Consider the following 24,994-nt stretch of genomic DNA (forward strand, 5'->3'; position numbering starts at 1 on the left):
AAATACACCTTCACTTACCATGGCAAACCACGGCCCGGCTACACAGCTTGATACAGCTCGCCACAGCAAGTTCGGAAGGAATTTGAGTCCCCACCTGACGCACTGACCAGACGCTGTCATCCTCCTTGCAGAGAATCCAGCTCCAGTGTTTCTGACTACCCTTGCGGGGGTTAGAGATCGAGAACTGAAAAGAGATTCCAAACTCTTTCATTCTAAGGTATGGAGCAGACTAGAACCTAGAGGAACTCTTGGCAACTCTTGGCAAAACTAAACTATTGCTAGCTATACTTTAGAAAACAACACCTACTTCTTAACCTTTTACTACACTTGGGCTAGGTACACTGGGGTACAACTATTTAGAAGCACCAGATGAGTATTTACATTTTAGCCTGTGTTATTCATGTATGTATTTTTATGAATATATGTCATAGCTACAAACCATGCTATCGCAGTATTAATTTATCTTACTGCTAATGCTGTACGTATTATACTTCACATTCTGTCCTAGGATTGTAGCAGCTCATATCTCTTGCACGAGAAATAAGACTGTTCAATAAACCCTTTTTATTGAAACGCCCATCTACCTATTTCTGTGTAACTCTGTAGAAACGAAGCATGCACGATTGACTGAATGAAACTGTTATCTATTGTTTCCACGATTCTGAGTAGATTTGTTCCGATTCTAAAGGGAGACAAAGTTGTCATGTTTATGCAGTTGTCAGAGACTAATCCTTTCTTGTTCATTTGAGAAGTTTCTAGTGACCACTGAGTTAGCTGGCACACACAGGTAATTAAGTTTAATGTAATACCAATTATCCTAGAGTGGCTTCGCTTCACTTTTTTTAGTTTGTTTGCACTTTAGTTATCTGCATCAGTGTGCCTCTTTTTCACTCCCTTGACACATAGTGGGAGAGTGAGAATAAGAATACATATGTATAGACTGTACTTCTTAAACACACATATTATTAGACCACCTCTTTGTTTATTGTTATTGTCAAATGAAAAATAAAACAATACTAAGATATTGTTTTGTTTTTCATTTTCTGGCTCATAGCCAGTGGGGCGACGCTACTCTGCCATTGCGAGGAGCCGCCCCTGTGGGCCTCTTGTAATAAGGGTCCAAGAAGCAGAATAAACGGCTTTGGGAGCATTTCCATGGGGCCTGCCTGGCACTATACTGTCAAATGTACAGTCTTGCATTAGTGCAGTGGCTGGAGCTCAGAGGTGGTTAAACCTTCAATGCATTGACACGGTGCTTTTGTTTTAAGAAAAGTATGGATATAGGTGCAGGGCTGCACAAAAGCAATACATCATTCTTCATGGGGGCAGGGAACTATTGCCCTTGTCTCTATTTATTGGGAATTCGTGGTTTAGGATCTGTCAAACAGCAAAAAATCTGTCCTCAGTGAGGACTAAAAAGAATCACTCAGAAATATGTTAATGGTTAGTTAGCATGTACTCTTCCTCAATTTGAAAGGTTTGGATGTAGACATTTTACAATTTAAAATAATTGTTCCACAAGACACATAACCACTCGACCTTTGGAAGGAGGCTACAGGCCAATCCAGTAAAAGGAGTGAATGTGTATTTCACTGAGAAAGTGAAATCATGTTTACGATTCCATGAGGCGCAATTTAATTTGCAGATTTGCCACTGTGTGCCTGAGTCAATAAGGCTTGTTTACAAACGCATGTACTGAGCACTAGTCGTCTATTCCGGGGACATCTGCATATTTATGAGATGAGAAAGAGCATTCCCAGATGAGGAGCCTTGTCTGTATTCTTTGTGCTGTAACGGGGAAGTAATTAAAAAAAAAAACGAGAGGTAACTTTAGAGAAAACGGGCCTTTTGCATTTGCATTTCAAGCGCAGCAGTTTCACTGAAGTGTCTTATTTTTCCCAGTTGTTGACTTCTACTGCGCTAATGCAAATGTGCAGTACATGAGAAGTGCGGGGAACAGTGAATACCAAATAAAATGTGCTTCAACAATAAGAAATCACTGGCAAATTGTTGCATTTATTTCAAGAATGACGATCTGATGATGTGTGAATGTCTGAGCAAAATATGATTACAGGCAGATTCAGTGATTAAAACCAGTTCGTCTACGATTACTTCTCATTAACTGTTTGAACAAAATATTCTTACTTTTTTTTCTATAGGGTGGAATGTATGTTTTTCAGCTTTTCGACTCCTATGCCGCTAGTGGAATGTGCCTTCTGTTTGTGGCTGTATTTGAATGCATTTGCATTGGCTGGGTTTATGGTAAGTCACGATGTTGATGTTTTTTTCCCCTGATGTGACATTATTTTATATTCCCTGTTTTTACATTTTTAATTAAATGTATCTTGCATGCTGTGACAATATAAGATCTTACATCACTGAAACCTCACTTGTTTATATTGGTCTGATTGAAGCAATGCAAACAAACATTTTAGACAGTATCTGTGTTGCCTTAAAGGGGTAGGGGGCGTTGGGGAAAGGAGTGGGAGGTTGAGGGGATCACAATAAAAAAAGAAACACCTTGCTGCCGCTCTCCTGGGTCTGCTTCATGGATTCTTGTAAGAAAGAGGAAACACTAGGCCTCCCGCACTCCCTGCAGCCAATCACAATGCTGCATTGCAGCATTGTGATTGGTCAGAGTGGCGTGACACAGCGCTCAGCCCGGGGCTGTACGGGTGGGCATGTTGCATGAAGACGAGGGAAAGGGCGCATGACTGGTTAGGGTGGCCCGAGAGGGCTTACCAAACAGTCATTGCGCACTTAGGAGGGTTGTGCCCTCCTACCCTGCTCTTCAGCCCAGCCCACCCCCTCGCACAAGCAGGCGCAGCAGGAGGACAGAAAAAAATTATGATAACATTAGTTATTAGCATTTGATTTTTTCGTTTCTTCTGCTGGGCGACACTCCTATGCCTTAGCGGACTCTGCACTAATAGTGATTAGCATTCATAAAATCGTGGAACTAGTGGTGACAGCAGCATTTCAGGCTAAAGAAAATGCCTCAATCGCTAATAAGATGCACAGAATGGTTCCTATGTAGAATGGTGAGGATGAACCAGAAGAGGAGGAAGTAAGAGAGCATTTTATTCACGGCTCAAAATAATCAGAAGTCTTAGCCATTTTAAGGGGAAATGCTTAAGTTCATGGAAAAAGTATCTTGTGTAGAGGAATATGGGGGCATATTATCAAGCCTGTGCGCTAAAATTATCGCCGCTTTATCGGCCGAAAACGGCCGATAAAGCGGCGATAATGGGCTTGATAATATGCTCTGTGGAATTCCAATCGAAGCCCATGTTAGATGTCTTCACATCTAACATGTGCTTCGATTGGAATTCCATAGAGCATATTATCAAGCCCATTATCGCCGCTTTATCGGCCGTTTTCGGCCGATAAAGCGGCGATAATTTTAGCGCACAGGCTTGATAATATGCCCCATGATTTTTTAGGCTAGTTTCAGAGGTGGGAGGCAGAGTTGCTACATCTCGTGAGTGTAAGTGCCAAGTCCTGGCACATGAACATTTTTTGACAGGCATGTGTTTTCTAGATCTCCAGCCAGCTGCAATCCTCAATTGTAAAACTGAATTCCTTGATGGTGAGTTTATCATCTCAATAAATGGTTATCTTAAAGGATTGTTCCCTGCTGGCCTTTTTGACAGAAAGGTAGAGGCTGCAGTAAAAAATTATCTGCATTGCATCTAACTTCCTACAGGGGCTAGTTTATATGCTAACTATACCGTTCATTTACTCCTCAAAGATTTTCAGCCTTTGGTGGAGCAAACATAACAAGGCGTGTATATGTCTTCTACAATGTCTATAATCGAGTAACAGATTCGAATTCTGTCAGACATTACTTTTGACTTGTGTTCAACTGAAGCAGTAGCTTCTGGCTTTTCATTTATGGATGCGAGCTTGAAAAGCGGATGTATCTCAGAAATCCATGCTGACACGCTTGCCTTTTTCTATTGCAAAGTTCTCTGGTGACAGAAAATCTTAAATCAGCAAAGGACAAGAAATTCAAAATTCCAAGCCATATTCCACTCAAAGATTGAGGATTTGGTCCAGACAAGCTTTCATGTACTATGGGTATTACACATCCTTTTTGAGGTAGGGATAGTGGCTGGGGAGGGGACTATCTCAAAGAAAGTCTTAAGCGCAGTCAGTAGCATAAGCAAACAACTCTTCCAAAGCATCACTATGCTCAGAAACACCACAAAATATCTGCATGAGAAAGACTTTACAGTAATGTTTAGCTAAGCATTCAACTCATACAATTAGGCCCTGGAAATCTTGGAGGTGAGTTATCAATTCCAGCTGTTTCTGAATCCAAATATTTTAACAGATTCCTACATCAAAGTGTCATCTAAGCCAGAAACGATTATTTGGAAGTGAAAGAAAAGGCCTCTTTTTGCACGATCACCCCCATAATTTTAGTCTAATGCTGCTGGCTTCTTTGACTCTGAGCACTGATACTCTGCTAACCTGACTCCATTGCATGTGACCCCTAAAGCATGTCAACATTGGCTATATTCCTACTTAGAACATTTAACTTACCTATAAGTCCATAGTATATAATGCAAAATGTACCCAGGGCATGTAAGTTGAATGTCACTTGTAAACTTCAGCAAATATTGTACCACCACTAATGTGGCATTGGAAAACATGACTGCAGTTCTGCTACCGGTATCCTGATTGTGCAGTTTTAAATAGCAAATTCAACTTATATCAATGAGCCAGTTTTCGGGTAGAGCCTGCAGCCTTGCCCTGCCGAGGATTCGCCCTTATCTCAGACTTTTCCTAGAACGAAGGTAACTTTTTGACTGGTACCAAACTGGTCCTCATATCCAACCTATGTTTCATTGTGGTCAGCTGTAACCCCTACCCTTGTCTCAGTCTAGCACAGCCAATTGCCTGCAGGTGGCACTTTGTACTTTTTAGAGCTATTTTAATAAAACAAAATCATATCTCCTGTTCCCCTTATTGGAGTTTTGACATTTTTTGTGTCATTTTATTTATTCTGGATTTTTTTAGGGTTGTGTTATTAGCTTTCAAACTGTTTTAGAACTTCAAAGGTTTTTGCACATTTTCTCAAATGAAGCCAGTCAGCTTTGTGCCATAGCTACCAAGGGTTGAGTTCAGGTTTAAATTACTGAAATCTTTACTGGGTCTAACAAGAATTGTGTCATTATTATCTGTGGTGGACAACCATCTCCACCAACTAATAATCAAATTACTCAGAGGAGGAATTCAAGTTCTTCTGAAGAAATCAGTAAGTGCTCCAATTCTCCAGGAGAAAAAGCTGTTGGTTGGTTTTCAACCCTGTATCTAGTGAGAACGCATTAAGGGCCTTCAGACCATTGTTTGACCAGAAAAGGGTGAATTCAGTCATCTCTCATTTGACAAGTTCTCACCTGAGTTTACCTGACCTTGTATATTTGGGATGCCTACCTTCATATCTCAATGCATCCAAGCTCTCTGAAGAAGCTATGATTTTGTGGTCAAGGTTTTATTATCAATACCAATGCTTACAGTTTGGTCTGAGATTAATCCCAAGGATCTTCACAAAGCTCTTTTCATGGGAATTACAGTGTATTCAAGCATTAAGGCTACTGGTAGATTTCTTCCTCTCCCTTTTCAAAGAGTTAGGAAGAAATTCAGTTCAGAAGCTGCAGGACACTGGGCCCTGTTTTTAACGAATGTGGTTTAACCTTCCGCAAGAAAACAGAAGTTAACATCACACCCAAAAGGCCCTTTTATTAGTCCCAAGGGCAATAGCACAAGAATGACACAGGATTTCGTGTTTGATGTCTTTGACTTTAACTGCTTGATTTGGACAGAATTGGATTTGCAACCGCTGGTACAATTTCTAATTGCCTATTTTAACCCAGGAATATGAAACCTTGATTCCTGTAATGGGCCAGATAAGAGGGGTAGGAGGTTGCCTGGAAAAATCAAACTCATCCAACTGGAGAAACTGAAAGCCGTATAACTGGCCTTACTTTTATCTCACTGTTAGCTATTGTGTTTCTAATGGGCACAGGTTTGCACCCTGTCCAAGTAGGGGCCACAATCCTAGTCAAGGAAGCTAGACACACACTTTACATTATCCTGTGCTCACCCTCAGGTAGCTTGGAACAGAGCAGGAAGGTTTATCTTAGGAATCAATGTGCAAAGTATATGTGCAACACACACACACACACACAGTAACACAATGAATACACCACAGAAAGTCTCCACACAGGTTTAGAAAAATAGACAATATCTATCTGAGTAAACAACACCAAAACACCAAAAAGTCAATAACTAGAACCAGAGTTATTATTTTTTAAAGATTAAATGCAAAAATAGTGCTTAGAAGTCAATAGAGCTAAAAGGTTACTTGAGTTTGTGAAGGACCGGGGTAAATCCAAACTTCAGGTCTACTGCAATGGAGTATTGTATATAAAAGGGGTAACCCATATATGCTACCTACCCTGGGTCAATGAGCACAGTATCAAAAAGTGTGGTCGCGGCAGTAAACAAAACTTTTCATGCAATTATAGTAGCACAAAACCACAACACAAATTTAAATGTGGTCACCTGATGCCTCACAGGACGGTCTCCGCTCAGATGTGGGGAGACCGTCCTGTGAGGCATCAGGGGGTTGTTCCCAGCACCTGCAAGCGGACCCTGCTGCAGCTGTGCCATTGATATGCCCTAATCAATAATCTGTGAAATGCTAATATGTTCCTTATCAGGCAGTTTCTGACTACATCGAATAACTTGGAGATCTTACTCAAGCCCAACTTTCTCAGTGAATACGGCAGATTTCGTCCCCCGTTCTATCTACAATTGCACCCCAGTCCTGATGAAGACCCCACCCCAAGGACCACTACCTGTCCTGACTTGGGGGGTTGAAACGTCGACAAGATTTGAAATACAAACGAGACGACATAAAACTAATTCTGGGTCCAGTTGAGTTATGTACGACATTGGGATTTGGGAACATTTTATCATGTATGGAAACGTATACAACAAACTATGTTGATGTATATTTGTCACAATTACCTTTCCTTGTCCCCTTCCTACACGTGAACACTCCACCCACATTCCTTTTTCCTACCACACCCAGAGCACTGTAAAATATTGCACATTTGTTTCAACGAGCAATTGTATGGCTTCTATCTGTAAATGCTTTGAACTGAATTGCATCAGATATCCTTGAATATTATAAAACCACAGAAGTGGAATTAGACCACATTTAAATTTGTGTTGTGTTTTTGTGCCACTATAATTGCATGAAAAGTTTTGTTTACTGCCGCAACCACACTTTTTGATACTGTACTGCAATGGAGGGCAGGCCGGCTACGAGACTCACTCAGGTCACACGGCAAAAGGACCTTGGATGGAGCAACATGTTGATGCTGAGGACATGATACGTCGATATTTTTGAAACAATCGGGTCGCTGCATCATTATCGAGCCACACAGAGGGTCATCATCGTGCAGCGCAAGCTGTAGAACAGCTGTCGTCGAACAGCCTCTTCAACGAAGAGTGATGCGTCTGTTCTGACCGGCACAGTGGTGATGGTGCATCAATTTTGTAGCAAAAGAGTTGCAAAATCCACTTCTGAGGCCCAGGACTGGAAGGGGCACCTCAGGCATGGGTAGGACTCACATATGGCAGAGTCCAGCAGCACTAGCAGGATTGCAAGAAATCATTTATGTCTCTGATACTTCAGAAAACAAGAGGCAAGCCAACAAGCTCTTGGAGTCACTCTGGGTTCAAGTGAGATGGTTCCAGGCCTTGTCATCAGCTGGGCAGTCAGAAAAGCCAATCCAGGCAAAGTGGCAGTTCCTACAGCACAGCAGTTTTTAATCCAGCTGCGTTCTTCCCAGTAGTGTACTGTCTTGGTAGGATCAGTACCCCAGTACTTATACTCAAATGTGTCTTTGAAGATGTGGGTGAGTTCAAAGCAGCTTCTTGAAGTGCACAGGTCCTTTTTTATCATGCCAGGCTATCTGTGAAGAGTAATCAGGCCCTTGTGTGGGATACAGGTCACTGTCTATTCAGATGTAAGTGTTAGCTTCCGCTGCCCCTTCCTGGCCAGGAAGTCTATCAGAATGCAACCAATCAATCAGCATACTTGTAAAGCACGCTACTTACCTGTGAGGGTCCCAAGGCGCTGGGGCGAGGGGGGGATGCTGCTACTGCTCGAAGAGCCAGGTCTTGAGGAGGTTTCTGAAGGCGAGAAGGTCTTGGGTCTGCCAAATGTGGGTAGGGAGGGTTCCAGGTCTTGGCGGTGAGGTAGGAGAAGGATCTGCCACCGGAGGTCGTTCGTTGGATGTGGGGGACAGCTGTGAGGGCGAGGCTGGCGGAGCGGAGCTGGCGGGTGGAGGTGTGGAAGCTGAGTCTGCTGTTTAGGTAGGCTGGACTGGCGTTGTGGAGTACTTTGTGTGCGTGGGTGAGGAGCTTGAAGGTGATCCTCTTGTCGATGGGGAGCCAGTTTAGGCCTCTCAGGTGGGGGTGATGTGGCTGCGGTGGGGGTGTTGACGTTCAGTGGGGCGGAGGCGTTTTGGATGCGTTGTAGTCGACATAGTGGTTTGGCTGGGATTCCTGTGTAGAGTGCTTTGCCGTAGTCTAGTCTGCTGCTGACGAGGGCCTGTGTCACTATTCTTCTTGTATCGGTGGGGATCCACTTGTAGATCCTGCAGAGCATGCATAGGGTGTTGTAGCAGGAGGAGGAGACGGCGTTGACCTGCTTCGCCATGGAGAGAGAGGAGTCGAGGATGAATCCTAGATTGCGTGCATGGTCGGTGGGTGTTGGTGCTGTTTCCAGTGTGGTCGGCCAACAGGAGTCGTCCCAGGCTGAGGGGGTGGATCCGAGGAAGAGGACCTCCATCTTGTCCGAGTTTAACTTCAGGCGGCTGCTCCTCATCCAGTCGGCGACGACATTCATTCCCTCGTGGATGTTGGATTTGGCGGTGTTTGGGTCCTTGGTGAGGGAGAGGATGAGCTGGGTGTCGTCGGCGTAGGATATGATGTTGAGGTCGTGATGGCGAGCCACTTGCGCAAGGGGGGCCATATAGACATTGAACAGCGTCAAGCTGAGGGAAGATCCCTGGGGGAGCCGCAGATGATGTCGGTGGCTCCAGAACGGAAGGGTGGGAGGCGGACGCTCTGGGTTTTTCCGGAGAGGAAGGACGTGGTCCAGTCAAGGGCCTTCGCTTGGATTCTGGCTTCTTGAAGGCGTGTCTTAAGAGTCCGATGGCAGACCGTGTCGAAGGCGGCTGACAGGTCCAGGAGGATGAGGGCTGATGTTTTGCCATTGTCTAGTTGGCACCTGATGTAGTCTGTGGCGGCGATGAGGGCAATCTTGGTGCTGTGGTTTCGTCTGAATCCGGACTGGGACGGGTCCAAGATGTTGTTGTCTTCCAGGTGGCGAGCCAGTTGCATGTTGATAATTTTCTCGATGACGTTTGCCAGGAACGGGAGCAGGGAGTTAGGCCAGAAGTTCTTGAGTTCCTTGGAGTCCACTTTGGGCTTCTTGAGGAGGGTGTTGATTTCAGTGTGATTCCAGCTTTCCGGGAATGTTGCTCTTTCTAAGAAGATGTTGATGACCTTCTGTAGTTGGGGTGCGATGGCAGTGTCTGCTTTGGTGAATACGTGGTGTGGGCATGGGTCGGACTGAGATCCTGAGTGGATGGAGTTCATGACCTTGCTTGTCTCGTTGTCGTTGATGTTAGACCAGGAGGTCGGGCGGTTGGCGCTGGTGGTGTTCCCGGGGAGGGGTAGTGGCTAGCGTAGTCAGGTGGTCGTGGTGTTGAAGCTGTTGTGGATGTCAGCGATCTTGCGGTGGAAGAACATGGCTAGTTAGTCACATAGTTCTTGTGAGGGCAGGATGTCATTGGTGTTGGCGCTGGGGATGGAGAGTTCCTTTATGATGCTGAAGAGCTCTTTTCTGTCGTGTGCGTTGTTATCCAAGCAGTCTCTGAAGGAGGATCTATTGGCTAATATGATGAGGTGGTGATGTCTGCGGGTGACATCCTTGTGGGCTGCATGGTTGTCCGGTGTGTGTTAGTGGAGCCATTTATTCTCCAGATTCCAGCATGCATGTTTGGAGGCCTGAAGCTCGTTGGCGAACCAGGTGGCTCTCTTGTCGGCTTGGCTGTTGATGGGTTTCTTGAGCGGGCGAGGGTTTTAGCGCAGTCGTCGATCCACTGTCAGAGGTTGCGGGCTGCGGCGTCTGGGTTGGTGGGGTCGGTGGGTGGGTTCTTGGCGAGGGAGGTGATCAGCTGGTCTTCGGTGACTTTGGAATGCAGAGGAATGCGGGTGAGTCCTGCATCACACCCACCCTTCCTGCATATGTGGCTGTCTAGAGAGATCACACAAGGTGTAGCTGTCACCTAGCCAATATGTTTATTAGAGCCAGGCTGCAGGCACACAGAGCAAGGTTAAGAGCAGAGAAATGTTCACTTCTAAAAGTGGCATTTCTAAAATAGTAATGTCAAATCCAACGTTCCCACTAAAGAGGATTTGTCACTATCATTCCAAAGACATGAAACATGATTTAGCCACTCCTTTGTTTTAAGAAATTCCCAATGTTAGTCTATGATAGGAGTAGGCCTCACAGCAGTGAAAAACTAATTTGCTGTTTTTCCCTATATGGATCTGTAAAACTTAAAAATACATTTCCATCCTTTTACAAATACAGCATCCTTCCCTTAGGGCTACTTAGGGCTTATCTTCGGGTGACCTACATGTAATAAAAGGGAAGTTTAAGGCATGGCAAGTATTTTTAATTGCTAAGTCAAAGTGAAAGTGGCAGGTTTGAAAGGCTACTTGTGTGGTTGGTACAATCAGTGCTGCAGGCCTACTAGTAGCATATAGATTACAGACCATGGGTATAAGGTATGACACTTTACAAGGAACTTATAGTTAAACTAAATATATGCCAATTAGGTGTACACCAATGACTCCGTGTTTAGGGGAGAAGCACATGCACAGTAACAATGATTATCAGTGGTAAAGTGATAAGAGTGCTATGGTTAATAAAAAGATACAGTGGAGGCAAGCAGGCAAAACATTGGGGAAGATCACCCTAAGGATGACAGGTCTAACAAGTGTCCCCCCCAGCTAAAAGTGGAGAGATCTTATCAACCTCTAGGGAGTTCTCATCACTAAGGTTGAAAAACCTGGATAGACCATCAGCATTGGCGTGGTCTATACCTGGTCTGTGTTCCACCCTGAAGTCAACCCTGTTTGGAAATGGATAAACTCAACATTTTTGTACTCTCACCCTTGCTTTGCATGAGCCACTTGAGGGGCCTGTGGCTAGTCTGAATCTGGAAGTGAGTGAAAACAGGTATGGCTTCAACTTCTTCAGTGCCCAGACCACAGAAAAAGCTTCTCATTCTATAGCACTCCAACTCTGTTCCCTGGGGAGTAACCTCCTAGAGATGCAGGCTACAGGTTGGTCCAGGTCCTCTTCACATAGCTGTGATAAAAATGCCCCTGTGCCATTTCTGAGGCATTTGGTTGAATGATACACTCCTTGGAGAAGTCAGGGGCCTTGGGCAGAGGGGCTGTGCACATTGCATGCTTCATGGAGTCAAATGCGTTTTAGCATGTATCTATTTAAATCTCATTTGTGGGCTACTTCTTATAGGTCAAGGGGTTAACAATGGTGTCATATGGGGGTGTGGCCAACAGCATGGCCTGTTAGGACGTGCCAACGCGGAGCTCCTGAAGAGCTGCCTCAAGATCCGACGAAATACCAACGTGTACCATCCCAAAAACAACGGCAGTGAGGCTGAAGGTGTCCTGCCACGGATGTGGGGGACACTCAGTGTTTTGTAAAATACCCCTCACACACCAACAGGCCCCTTGGTGTCATGCTTCATCTTCGGGGTCTTCGCACCCCTCTAACGAGATGCGGCGTGCTGCGACCTGCGACTACGCGGGAGCACTGAAAGGGTAGACTATGTGTGGTGCGTGTGATGGAAGTGATATGGTATTGTGAATGTGAGTGGTGGGGTATAGTGAAGGTTTAAAAAGTACCTGGCTCGTAGGTGTCAGGAAAAAACTTTATTCACAACCTCGGGCTGGTACTATTAAAAGAAGGGCAGTGTGAGGTAGTTAGTTGTCGTGATTATGGACATTACCTCTGGTGTGCGTCGACATGTTTCGGAGCTTGTGCTCCTTCTTCAGGACGGGGGCACAACTTCCCCACCTTACTCACGTTTCTCTGTGAAAAGTGTAAATAACTAAAAGTGAAAGATTATTTACGGTGATAAATTAAGGCTTACTGATATTCATGAATACGTGCCACTGGAGGGGAGGCTCCTTCAGGAGCAGATGGTGGGAAAGGCGGTCTCCCTAACTTATAAAACACTGACTAACCACATGCTGGGTGACTTAACAAGACTTAGACACACTTGGGAGGCAGAGGTGGGGGAGATGGAGGACATAGATTGGGAGATAGTCCTGATGCATCCCCGGGAAGTGGCTATCAAATCTAGACATCGACTTATTCAATTTAACTTTCTCCATAGAACATACTTTGACAGAGTGCGTCTGTGCAAGATGGGGAAAATAGAGGACCCGCGATGCCTTAGATGCCTGCAGGGGGAGGGAGATTTTTTTCATACTATATGGACTTGTGGTGTAATACAGAGATACTGGACTCAGATATTTGGGGAACTGGAGGAGGTCCTTGAGGCTTCAATCCCTCTAGACCCCAAGCTAGCACTGCTTGGAATGACGAATGAGGTTGATCTGACCCGCCCACTATTCACTTTCCTAGTCCTGGCATTGGTTGTTGCCAAGCAAGATATCGCAAAACACTGGGGAGCACCAGAACCCCCAGACCTGGAGGAGTGGAGAAGAGGTTTGGACCTATATATGGCAGCGGAGAGGGTCACATATAAGGCCAGGGGTTGCCCAAAAAAATTCCGGAGAGTTTGGTCAAAATGGAGACATTATCACGGGTTGGATAGGGGGCTGTAGAAGGGTTGTTAATGGGAGGGGGGGTGGGACACAACTCCTAAACCGCAGGGGTATACGTTGGGTCATGACTAATAATGTTGATCACATTGGAAGCAATGAGTCATCCGTTAATGTGGGCCTTGAACAAATGAGTGTCCTTGGCTGATACCGGGGAGGAGGGGGAGGAACAAGGAAACGTAACTGATGCATTTTTTTCGTGTATGTATTCCTTGAAGGATTTTAACTTTGGTTTTCTACCGTTCACCAATGGGAGATGGGGGGGGGGGTCTTGTGCATTTTAAAATTAAAAATGCAGAAACTTGGAACGCCTATGAAAGATTGCAGTTGGGTAATTCTAGGTAGACAAACTACATTAATCATACTCGCCGCCCAAACTCCGGGTTGTGGGCTAACTGGCTGTGTGTCCCTCCCGGCAGTGTGTAACAACAGCTGTGATGCATTATTGTACTCTCCGACAGATTGTACATAGGCTCCTTGTGTATCTGCAATAATATTTTTATAAAAAAACAAACAAAAAAAAACAATGGTGTCATATCCCTTGACAAACCTCCTGTAGTGCCCAGTGAGGCCCAAGAATGCTCTGATCTCGGTCTGGGTTTTGGGGGGCTCACATGCCACGATAGCCTCTAGCATGGCATGTAGGGGCTGCACCTTCCGCCTGCCCAGCCGGTGTCCCATGAGAACTACTTATATAACTAATCAGGCCTGGTTCAAGAACTTAGTTTATCTATTTTGTCTCAGGTGATATGTCTCTGGGATGAGAAAAATGTCCAGGCTTAAACCCAGTCTATCTAACAGGAATGTCGAATTGGTATCTGGACCATCTATGTCTGTGTTTTCAGTTTTTAAATGCTCTATGACTAAGTCCCTTTGCAATTAAGCTGATTGTGGAGAGATTCTGGAGTTCATGGTTGGACCTTTTCATGAATCAAAAGAATATCCTTCCATCCAGTGTGTGCATACTGGTTCCTTGTCCAACAGCTTGGGGGATACATGCTATTCTTCAGAAGTGGCCATGTTGATTTCTGTATATCTTTCTTACAATACCTTTGATGCCCACCGTTCTACAGTAGGCCTAGGAAGATCAGCTGGAGATCTGCCCTCTTAGCCATGATAACCATGGTGTACTCGGCTACTTCATGTATTAGAAAAATATCAGAATTAATCAATCTAAATTGAGAACAGTGGGTGTTGCTGTATCTATGTGTCTTTTTTTCTTTTTAGAAATAACAGGTTGTCTGAGGGGAAGATGTTACAAGTGATTGAGTGTGCACCTACGCCCAGTGATAAGGAGAAGCTTAGGTCCTTATTGGGCATCATGGAGTACTTTGATTTTTTTTAAAATATTTGCTAGAAAATCAAACATTTTGCATACCCCATTGAAAAAGAATAAATGATATGTGTGAAGTAGACAGAGTGAAGACATTTTTAATGAAAGAGAATCTTGGTTCTATGGGTAGGCAGCATGTTCTGTTGCACCTGCCGGTATATCGGAATTTTCACCGCTCTGCCTTACTATTTAACACAGACTTCTGGGCAAATTACACCAATAGCCATATGGTAGAATTTTTTGCCCGCAAGGCTCAAGAATATTCGAGCTGGCTAGTAAGATTTGGCTTCCCCTGGTGCGATATTCTGATGCGAGAAGTCGCCGGCATTCGGGAGCAGTCGCTGTCAGAGGGCTGCCATTTGAGTAGATTTACTGCCACTCTAGTAGATTTTCTACTTGAGCATCAGCAAAATCTACACAAATTACCATGCGCTCTTGAAAATTGCATGGTGCAGTTTGCGCTGATTTTCAGCGCTGCTCTGGTTATTGGCACTAAATTGCAGCGCGAGCAAAGCAAGATGCACATTTTTTACCCGTATGCAGAATTCCATGGAATCTCGTAGAGTTTTTGGGCAACTCTGTTGAATTCCACAGAGTGAAACTGCACAAGTTCCACCCACCCCTAGCAGTCTTTGCTCGCTCACTTAAACCTTTTCACAACAAATATGTTTACATAATTATGACTGATTCCAGCAATCTATGTTTTGGTGGGGTGCTGTTGCAAAGAAGAGTTAAAGGTATTGAGGAAACAATTTATTTTGCATCGAGAGCATTACATGGTACTGAGCCCATCCATTTCACCATTGCAGAGGAAGCTGTGGGGTCGGAATTTCAGCCTTGCAAGACCTTTGTATGGTGTAATCAATGTGTGTACAAACTTATCCTAAACCCCTTGTGGATTTATTCAGCACTAGTAGTGCCAGGTGAGCTACATCTTGCGTAGCCAAATGGCAATATGGATTCTAGGAGTTTAAATGTAAGCTAGAATATGTGGAGCAAGCTAGGAATTTTGCTTCCGATTTACTTTCTGGGTTATTGCTAAATGAGGATGTAATAGATAGCAAAACTTAGGCTGGTGACAGTGAAATGGTTTGTGCTTTGATTTTCGTAGATTTTGTAACGGATGGTGCTTTATTGGAAAAGTTGTGGAGAAAACAGTTGGAGATAGATGATGAGATGTAAGAGGTAATGGGTTTGTGTCAAGTGACTTGCCACATTTCAAGAGAATACAAAGTGAATGGGTTCCATTTAGACATATGGCTGAGGAGTTGTCCATTATAATTAGGTTCTTAAGATGTGGTAAGTTGATGGTTGTTCCAATGGGTCTCTGTGATAGTCTTAAACGTTGCCCATGAAGGAGGCCATATTGGAATCTGGGCAATAAAGCGATAAGGGAAAGAAGATTTTTGGTGATCTGCGCGGCGAGGACCGGATCAGTCCTCGTAGCATGCATAAACCCTGACAGAATCTCACAAATGCTATCTTTGTGAGGACCAGTACGTTAGGAGGACTGGTTCCAGTAGTTTGTTTAGGTAACGAATGTATCAAAAAACAACAGTGCAGTTATATTGTCTGGGTCCACTTTATATCCTACCCTACTATCAAAGTGCATGTGGAGTTAAATACACTCTTCATTGCGGTCAATGGCTGGACCACATAATAATGGGTGTGTGTGTGTGTCTGTGTGAGAGTGTGTGTATCTGTGTATGTGTGTGTTGAGAGACACGGCAGAAGTAACTATACCCTTCCAGGTCACCTAATTAGTTAGTTCAATAGCTTTGAGGTGGTTCACTGACACAACATCAATGTCAAAAATATCAATGTAAAAAATATCGATGAAAAAATATAGACTACAAAAATATTTATTCCCTACACTTAAACAGGTAAGTACAAAAAATATTGGAAAAATTATTGCTGTAAAAATATTGTTGTACAAAATATCGATTTTTATATATATATATATAAAAAATAAATTTTTGACAAAATAAATTACATTTAATATACATTTTAACAAAATATAACGAATACATTTAATAAAAAAAGTTAAACACAAACATAATCATTGATATATATTTACTTTAAAACAAATAAGCATTAATTTTAATTGATTTGATCATTTTCAAATGTTACATAAAAAATACATATATATATATATATACATATATATATATATATATATATATATATATATATATATATATATATATATATATATATATATATATATAATATAACATATAATAAAAAAACATTCTATTATAACTTAAAATATTAAACTTTTAAAAATATTTGAACTTCAATTTCCCAATACAGTCAGTGTTGGATAGCGGAGGAGCAAAGTTTACTATTCCAACTCCAGCGAGCACAACAGAAGCGAAAATGTTGGATAGCAGAGGGATTACATTTACTATTCCAACTCAAGTCAGTGCAAGAGTAAGGAAAGTGTTGAGAGGTAAAAATGACTATTCCTTTTTCCAATGAGTGGAATAGTTGAGAAAGTGTTGGATAGTGGAAGGGTAAATATTACTATTCAAGTCAAGTCAAGTCAAGTCAAGTCAAAAGATTTGTATAGCGCGCTACATACCCAGAGGGTCTCAAGGCGCTTGAAGAAGGGTGGGGAGTTACTTGTCGAATATCCACGTGTGGATATTCGACAGCGAGTGATTGCAACAGAAGGGAAAGTGTTGGATAGCGGAGGAGTAAAAATTTCTATTCCCACTCCAGTGAGTGCAACAGCTGGGGAAGTGTTGGATAGCGGAGGAATAACATTTATTATTCCCACTCCGGTCAGTTAAAAGATTAAAAACATTTTTTTCTCCAAAAAAAACCAAAATATTACAAATACACCATTAATAAATATATAAATATGTTAAAAATGTAAATACAATTAAAATAAAACTAATAACTACTAAAATTGTTCCACAAATATCAAAAAATATAAACAATTGTTATACAAAAAAACACATCACATACATTTAAAATATATGCTAAAATACATAACAATAATTAAACAATAGATATTTTAAATAATTATTTTTTTGCAAAGGATATTAATCATTATGTCTTACCTTAAATCAATATTTTTAACCACATTATTCTTACTGTGGATGTTTCTCACTCACAATATTTAGGATTCGATATTTCTGTAGGTCGACATTTAAAACTCAATATTTTGTCTGCACACCTTCTGTGGAGTAAGCCGGCTTTTGATACTTATGTTCCGTTTGGGGTTGTTTCAGGGAGCACACTTAAATATGTCCTGAACAGTAGCGGTTGGTGGTGGGAGTAGCTGCCGGGCGGTGACGTGGGGAGGGGGAGGGCAGGGTGGGGGGTAGTAATCTCTGGATTACGGAGGATTACAGGTATGTAAACATATAAATAAATAAATAAAGCAAATTTCGTTGGGTGCACTGCATCTCATTTGGGGATGCAGTGCGCGCAACAAAATTCGTTTTATTTATTTATATGTTTACTTTCCAGAATTCACCCATAATCCATAGATTACTAACTCCCCCCACCCCACCCCACAGCCCTCCCCCTCCCCACGTCCCCGCCCGGCAGCTACTCCCACCACTGACTGCTACTGGTCCTGAATACTGTATGTCAAGGTGATTGAAATAAAATGCGTTCACAGTGTCAATACACATGTTGTTACAGAATTCTTGTAAATAGTATTTGATAGCTAAAGGTATCCAGTAGAGATTGCAGCAGATAACAGAACCCAACTGTTGTCCGCCCAAATATAGGCTTTCTTGGATACTGCTGGTATACATCACGTAAAAACTTCTTTGTATCATCTCATCTGTAATAGGCTTGTGGAGAGAGTCAATTATGATCAATTGCAGTTGGCTTTAGTAAAAGGCCTTGAACAGAGACCATCTATTAGAATTATTCTCTTGGCAATGACAACCACCCAACACATAAGAAATGTAAATATAGTTGGTGCGGTGATTTGAGTGTCAAAATGCTTACACAGTTTGCCTACCACAGACCGCTTTGTCAAGAAGTCACCACATTGTTACTTTTTAAAGAGAAATTAAAAAAAGAAAGAAATTAAAAACACATATTGTAGACAAGCTTGTCCAGGTAGCACAAGAAAAAATGTCATAGCAGAAATCACATGCATGCTTGTAATGTGTTTTATGCCATTCAGACCGTATATGTGTGGTTTCTGTTTTACAGGAAGCAATCGATTTTATGATAATATAGAGGACATGATCGGATACAGGCCATTCGTGTTAATTAAGTGGTGTTGGATGCTATTTACGCCCGGCATCTGTGCTGTAAGTATTTTTACAAATTGCAGCACTTGCGTTTTGAGCAGAATATATTAAAGGTCGAAGATACAGCCATCATGTTCACGTTGAAAACTTAATTTCACATTTTCTCGATTTAAAAAATCGCTGACATTTTGCAGATTTACTTTGCAGGCGGTATTTTCAGGTGTCAAGACCAGATTGCTTTAGCCTTTTTCATTTCTAAACATCACCAAGTATGCATTTTCTGGAGTGCCCTAAATAAATAAACGAATGCCTTTTTATTAAATACATAAAAAGTAAGAATCCTAAATGTAGGATGGTTTACCTTCTCATTTTTAGGTCAGGCATTTCATATAGCAGATGATTTTGTTAATTACCTGTTAACACTTTTGTCAGTCTTGGTCTGGGTCGGACTGGCCTGTAATGCATTCAGATAGTGCCCATAGAGCTGGTATGACAGGATGGGGTGTGTCCCGAGTTCATGGTTCTCTGTGGGCCACATTTCTGGTCTGGTGAACTGGTTTTTACTGTTGATTTCCCTGAAAATAAAGCAAACATTGCTTGTAGCAAGCACAAATGCATGCAGACTTTCATATTTTGCAAAACACTCATATCTTGACAAGCTCAAAACAGACCTAATTTTAAAATGTGGGCCACTTTTAGCAATACCATTCTCTAAAGGGACCACTTTTATTTTGGTGCTCAGGTCTATTTTCTGTCCAAGTCTGACCTTGATCTAGGTTTCTGCTGCTACTTGGAATGATCGATTATCACCATCCACAGGGGTGTCTTCACCAGCAGAACATTCTTATTATGGAGATAAATACATCAGGTGGCTAAGGTGCTAAAGGTTCAGCTGAATAATTGGCCGATTTAGTTAGACCATCCACTGCTGCACTCCTACAAATCAATATCCACTTTATTTTAACATCTACAGTTAAAAAACAACAACAACGTAAACAAGCAATGGCGAAGCCAATGTCATATGCTTTTTTTTTTTTACACAAGTGCTCGATAAGAGCAATAGAATTGGCTTAGTCATACTGCACACTTTGTTTTGTCAGTTACAGTTTTTGTTGTACTTTGCATTGGCCAAAAACAAATGAAAATAAACAGAAAGCACACAGAAATGCGCTCAGTCAAAAAAACATTGGCATACCATCAGAGCATTGGGAAGCTGTAATCAACACTTTCATGATGCAGCATGATCTTAGGTGGTTAATGAAATTCATTCAGTCAGGCCCATGTCCTTGTTGTTGTAGGCCCCAGGACTTATGGCTGTACTACAGAACCCTTGAAGGACGCGTAAGTCCTTTCTGTAGAGGCCCCTCAATAGAAGACACAAACCCTTGCTTTGTGCTTGCTGTAGTGTCTTACGAGATAGCCCACAGACATCCACTAGTGTTTTCTCCGTATCAGGATAATTTAGTCCACACGAATTATGAGCAGAACAGATTTCTTTCAATGTCCCCTTTTGCTGAGCGTGGAAATAAAGCCAGTCAAAAAAAATGACTAAAAGACCAAAACATTGTGATGGCATCACTTCAACATACATTTTCCATATTCACTTTTGCTTTGTTCTGTGCCCTAAATAAATATGCTTTGCTGGATTATAATGTGTTAGACATTATCAAGGCCCTGAGTGCAACTTCAAGCGTTCTGGAACAGGTCACTCTAATATCGATACATAGTACCAGTTATTTGCATAATTAAAAACTCAGTTGAATATTTAGAGAAGCTCTGTAGCTGACTTCAAATAGATGTTTAGTACAAGACTTGAAGTCAGAACACCATGATTCTATAGGGCCCGAAAAGGAAAGTGAGGACAAACAAAGCAAATTATTAAAGCGAATGTGAAAAGTGCAAGCTAAAGCATTGACCGGAATATAAAAAGAGAAAACGGGAATAGAATAGAGAAGGGGGTGCAAGAAAGTGATGAAGGAAGTTGACAACGACAAGAACCACGATGGGATTATTAGAGAAGCTTTAAAGGAAAGTGAATACTTTGATGTGAAGGGGAGTATTTAAAAAGCGAGACAAATTTCAAGTAATGAAGGGAGGTAAAGTAGGAGATGGGATCTGAGGTGAGGGAAAGATAAGTGGGCAGTGGGCTATGACTAAGTGAGAATAGAAAGCAAGGGAAACTAGGATTTTGAGTCACTTAGAAAGCAATGACAAAAGCTGGGATGGGCAGGAAGGAAATGAGGGAGATGCGATGTTGTGAAATACTTATAAATGTCCATCAAGAAAACTGAATGGGAGCAGAATGGTAGAATGTAACCTTCTCCGAAATGCCAAGGGCTTGATGAACAACCCATCCATACAATGGCAAAGCATGAAAATACATGACAGCTAATGGCTGCTGGGGCCTGAACAAACAGCAACACTCTCTGTACTTCTTCATGATATAAATTTTACAGTATATGACAGAGGTCTCCCAAACAGCTTAAGCTGTCAGTTATGAGATCTAGGGACAAGGCACAGCCTCAGTTTTATACTTCTTTTATGGGAAGACACTGCAGTTCAAAGAACTTAGGCTTCCGTCGACAATATCATCCTACGTGGCAGGTTTGTGAATTCTCTGCTACCCTCAGAAACCTTTGGGTCTCAGTCATTTAACTAAGGTCTTGTTTACGGTATGCTGACTATAGAAAAAATGTGCCAGAGAAAAAGGTGCAGTGATTCGAGAATGGGATTATATGCTTTCCCTTTTTCTTAACAAACCCCTGGCACTATGAGCACATATCTGCCAAAAATGTCACAAAACAGAAACAAGTGTCATTGTCCAGTAATGTCCACATACAAAAAGTTCTGGTTTAGCATAATAAGAAATTCAATATATCTGCGTCTTGTAAAGCAGACTACTATTGTCCTTGGCTTGTGACACTGAGGTTGCAGCTCACACTTAAATAATATGTCCAATGTCAATTGGTCAAACAGAGGATCACAATGTTTGAGCACCCCAGAGCACAACACTCTAGTCCCCTCAAGGAACGGTGAAAGCAGATTGTCACCTTTTTGTTTTATCACTCACGCAAGTCCATAGTAAACAAAAGAAAGACACAAGAACAGCTTACAATATTTATTGAGACTATCGGGCTCTATTATAAACCAACTGTGCTGCAACCAGAAAACTTATGCATGACAGCAAAGTGAGTAGCATCACAAGTAAACTATATACAATGAGACGCCCTACCATGTTTATAGATATATCTGCCTCAGCCTATCCTCACTACGTGTGCACAGTGATATATCATTGATCTCTGGGATTAGAACCAAACTCAGTCTGGTATTATTGATAGGTAATCTGCATTTCAGGTTGTGCAAGGCTGGCGCGTTAGTCTCAGAACCACTCCTCTGGAAGAATTCTCCTCTCTGTTTTCAAATGGCATGTCTTGTGTATATGATATGGGGTGTCCTTTTTTAAAACCGCAAATTTGAATTGATGTTGTGTCTAAAGGCCAAACTATGTTGTTAACCGAGCACAGAAAGACAGGGTACCGCGCTGTTTGACTTTATATGAGATCTTCAGACAGAGTCCCAGAGAGAAGATCCAATAACAAAATCATGTGCAGTGTTTTGCTAAAATAATCTACACAATTGATGGACAGAATGCAGAACAAATCAAAACATTCAACCCCAGTCTAGAGATCTGGGTTAAATCCATCATTCTTTTGCTCACCATGCCACCCCAGTTTAGGCCTGGCCATATGCAAATCAGTCTTGACCCTGTACCTCATGGGAACAGTCCAGCTCGAACTGCCAAGTCAGGTCCTCCCTGCACCGGAAACAAGCATCCTAGGACCGGTTTCGGGATTTTACCCCTCATCAGCAGGACAGCTTGATTTCAGTGGCACAGTGAGCCCAGAACCCCGTCAGGGCATACCCGGCGCACTTAGGACAGAAACACGATCTCAAGAAAAAAGATTCTTTTTAATCTTAGTAGACAGTAGAGTTTCTAGAATCGATATCTAAAATTGTCAAGGTTTGAGTTGAACAACTTACACATGTTTTACACAGCACATAAATGGGGTAAATGAATGCAGTATATAACTTCTTAACCTATGCACTGAGACGAAGACCGAGCACTGGTAGCAGTTAACCGGTTTACACCAAGGATTGCCCCAGAGGTGTATGAGGGGAGGGATTAGGGAAATCATATGCTAATATGTCGAGCCCCTTGCATTTTTCTAACCCCAGATGCACTTTCTATCTGTAATGTACTTACTTGGACGCATCTAGGCCTAAGGAAACGTGTACTTTCATTTTTCCATACACTCAACAAGCTTAGGAACGAAATACAACCCTCTTCCGATGGATTTGTAAAATATGTCAATGTATGTATTTGAAATTTACACCACGTTTTGCAGACAAGTCAGACACAATTGCAGACATGCTAAATGCTATTCTTCTTCTTTTGTCTTTAGTGATATGCAGTTCTGCTTAACATATCTGTTTTTTTTCAGGGAACTTTCATATTTTTTCTTGTGAAATATAAGCCATTGAAATACAATAATGTCTACACGTATCCTGCTTGGGGCTATGGAATTGGGTGGATGATGGCACTCTCATCAATGGTTTGTATCCCGTTGTGGATCGTCATCAAGATGTGGCAGACAGAAGGAACCTTTCAGGAGGTAATCAATTATTGCGTATATTATTACAATTATTATCATTCAACTAAAATAATTATATTTACTTCTATTCTCATATACATTTTAGCACAATTTGTCATGGGTTGTATGTGTTTTGTAAGAAAATGGACCATGAAGATAAAGGGGCTCCTGTTTCTCACGGTGAGAGACTCTAGTTGGCTTTCAATGTCATTATAAGAGGCCACATACCACAAATTAAAGAGTGAGGGTCTGCTAGCAGAAGAGCTGTTTTTGATGACTTTGGTGCATTCCTGCAGCCATAACACAGTGTCGAGCAAATTGTTTTTACACGGATATGCCTGATGCAAATTGGAGAGCAAATTTATCAAAAGGTCTTGCAACACAGCACAGCAAGATACCTAGCTGCGCTGCGTGACAGGGAGAAGGCAGCAGCGCACCCTATTTCAAATTATATGGTACATTCCTGTCCTCTCCTTGTGCTGGGGCACTATGTGCTGCCTAGCACTAATGCAGGCACCTTTGCAGCATGGTTAAAGGGTGCCTGCATTGTAGGCAGGATTGATTTGTGGAAGAAGGGGTCCTTCCAGCATAAAAAAACAATATTCTGAGGCTGTTTCCTATTTCTAGCTGTGCTGCAGAATGCAGCACATATAGGGAGAGGACAAAATGAGGAGAAACATATTTCTCCATGTTACTCCTCCCCTGAAATAGGATTTTGACAAATCCCTTGTTCTATTACTCATGGTAAATCTAGGAATGAGCCAAAATCCATTGGTGGAACACCCATGCTCCACCCATGGAATGCCGTCCCAGTGCAGAGTAAAACAAGGCAGCAACTCGTGCTGCCTTGTGTGAGTCCAGATTTACTAAGCCACACAGGACCCAGCAAGGTGGCCTTGGGTGGCTTGGTAAATCTCATCTAGGATTTACGTGCCCTTGCATCACTTTGCATGGTGCAATTGAGATGCAGAATTTTGATGAAAATACCCCTGGGTGTGTCTCCTACCTTTTAATAGTTCATTGACATGTCAGAAAGTATGATCCAAGAGAGAATTTATAAGTAGTATTAGTGCTCACTAAAGGTGTAGGCTCTGAAATGGACAACAACATCATAGGTGTGAAGAGTGCTGTTAATAGGAAGATAGACTGAGGTGGGAGTTTACAAACAAATCTTGTTGGATTAGTGAGACTGTCACATCAGAAGGGGTGCATAAGTCAGTACAACATCAGGTAATAAGCACATACACTTAATCCAGTGTTTAATAGTAATGTCAGCTTTTTTATAGAATGGTAAATCAACTCTTGATGCAAAGTTGTGACAAACATTAAAGAGTGGGAGTTGTTATGGAGGATTATTACATTGTGGGGGCAAGGATGCTGTGTAGCCCAAAGTCCAAAGGGAGGTATTAGTTGCCTTGCAATGCATGTCAGGCAAGGGGAAATAAATGTGAACTATTTTTCTAGCATTTTCCCAGGTGAAGGTCTGAAATACAGATTTGAATCATAGTTAAGACTGTTGATGGAAGTATAAACTGATCCGCACTGTGAAAACAGTTTCTGGTTTTCTATTTCCAAAATGCAATGTGAGAAAATCCCCTCTTTTGCATGGTTACCCCCACATATTTGCCGAATTTGTTTTCTGTTTTGTAGACTCACAGCGTATTTAGCTTTTCTGTAAGACCATAGTATATTACGTGAAAATACATCCATGATATGAAAAGTAAAATGTCACCAATGGACTGCAGCACTTATTGTGCCATCTACTAGTGTAACAAAGGAAATTATGGATTCAGGCCTAGCATTGTAGC

At 42.1% G+C, this 24,994-nt stretch overlaps 1 protein-coding gene across 1 annotated transcript in view; it reads left to right on the top strand.

The window, feature by feature from the left end:
- The window catches only part of SLC6A11 (solute carrier family 6 member 11), a 726,232-nt gene that overhangs the window by 690,136 nt on the left and 11,102 nt on the right, over positions 1-24,994 (top strand). The window contains exons 12-14 of the mRNA XM_086938949.1: positions 2,160-2,262; positions 18,494-18,594; positions 23,037-23,207. Of these exons, the coding sequence (XP_086795075.1) occupies positions 2,160-2,262; positions 18,494-18,594; positions 23,037-23,207 (375 nt within the window). The remainder of the gene's footprint in view (positions 1-2,159; positions 2,263-18,493; positions 18,595-23,036; positions 23,208-24,994) is intronic.

This window comes from Lissotriton vulgaris, chromosome 9 (genome assembly GCF_964263255.1).
Source record: "Lissotriton vulgaris chromosome 9, aLisVul1.2, whole genome shotgun sequence".
Lineage (NCBI taxonomy): Eukaryota > Metazoa > Chordata > Amphibia > Caudata > Salamandridae > Lissotriton > Lissotriton vulgaris.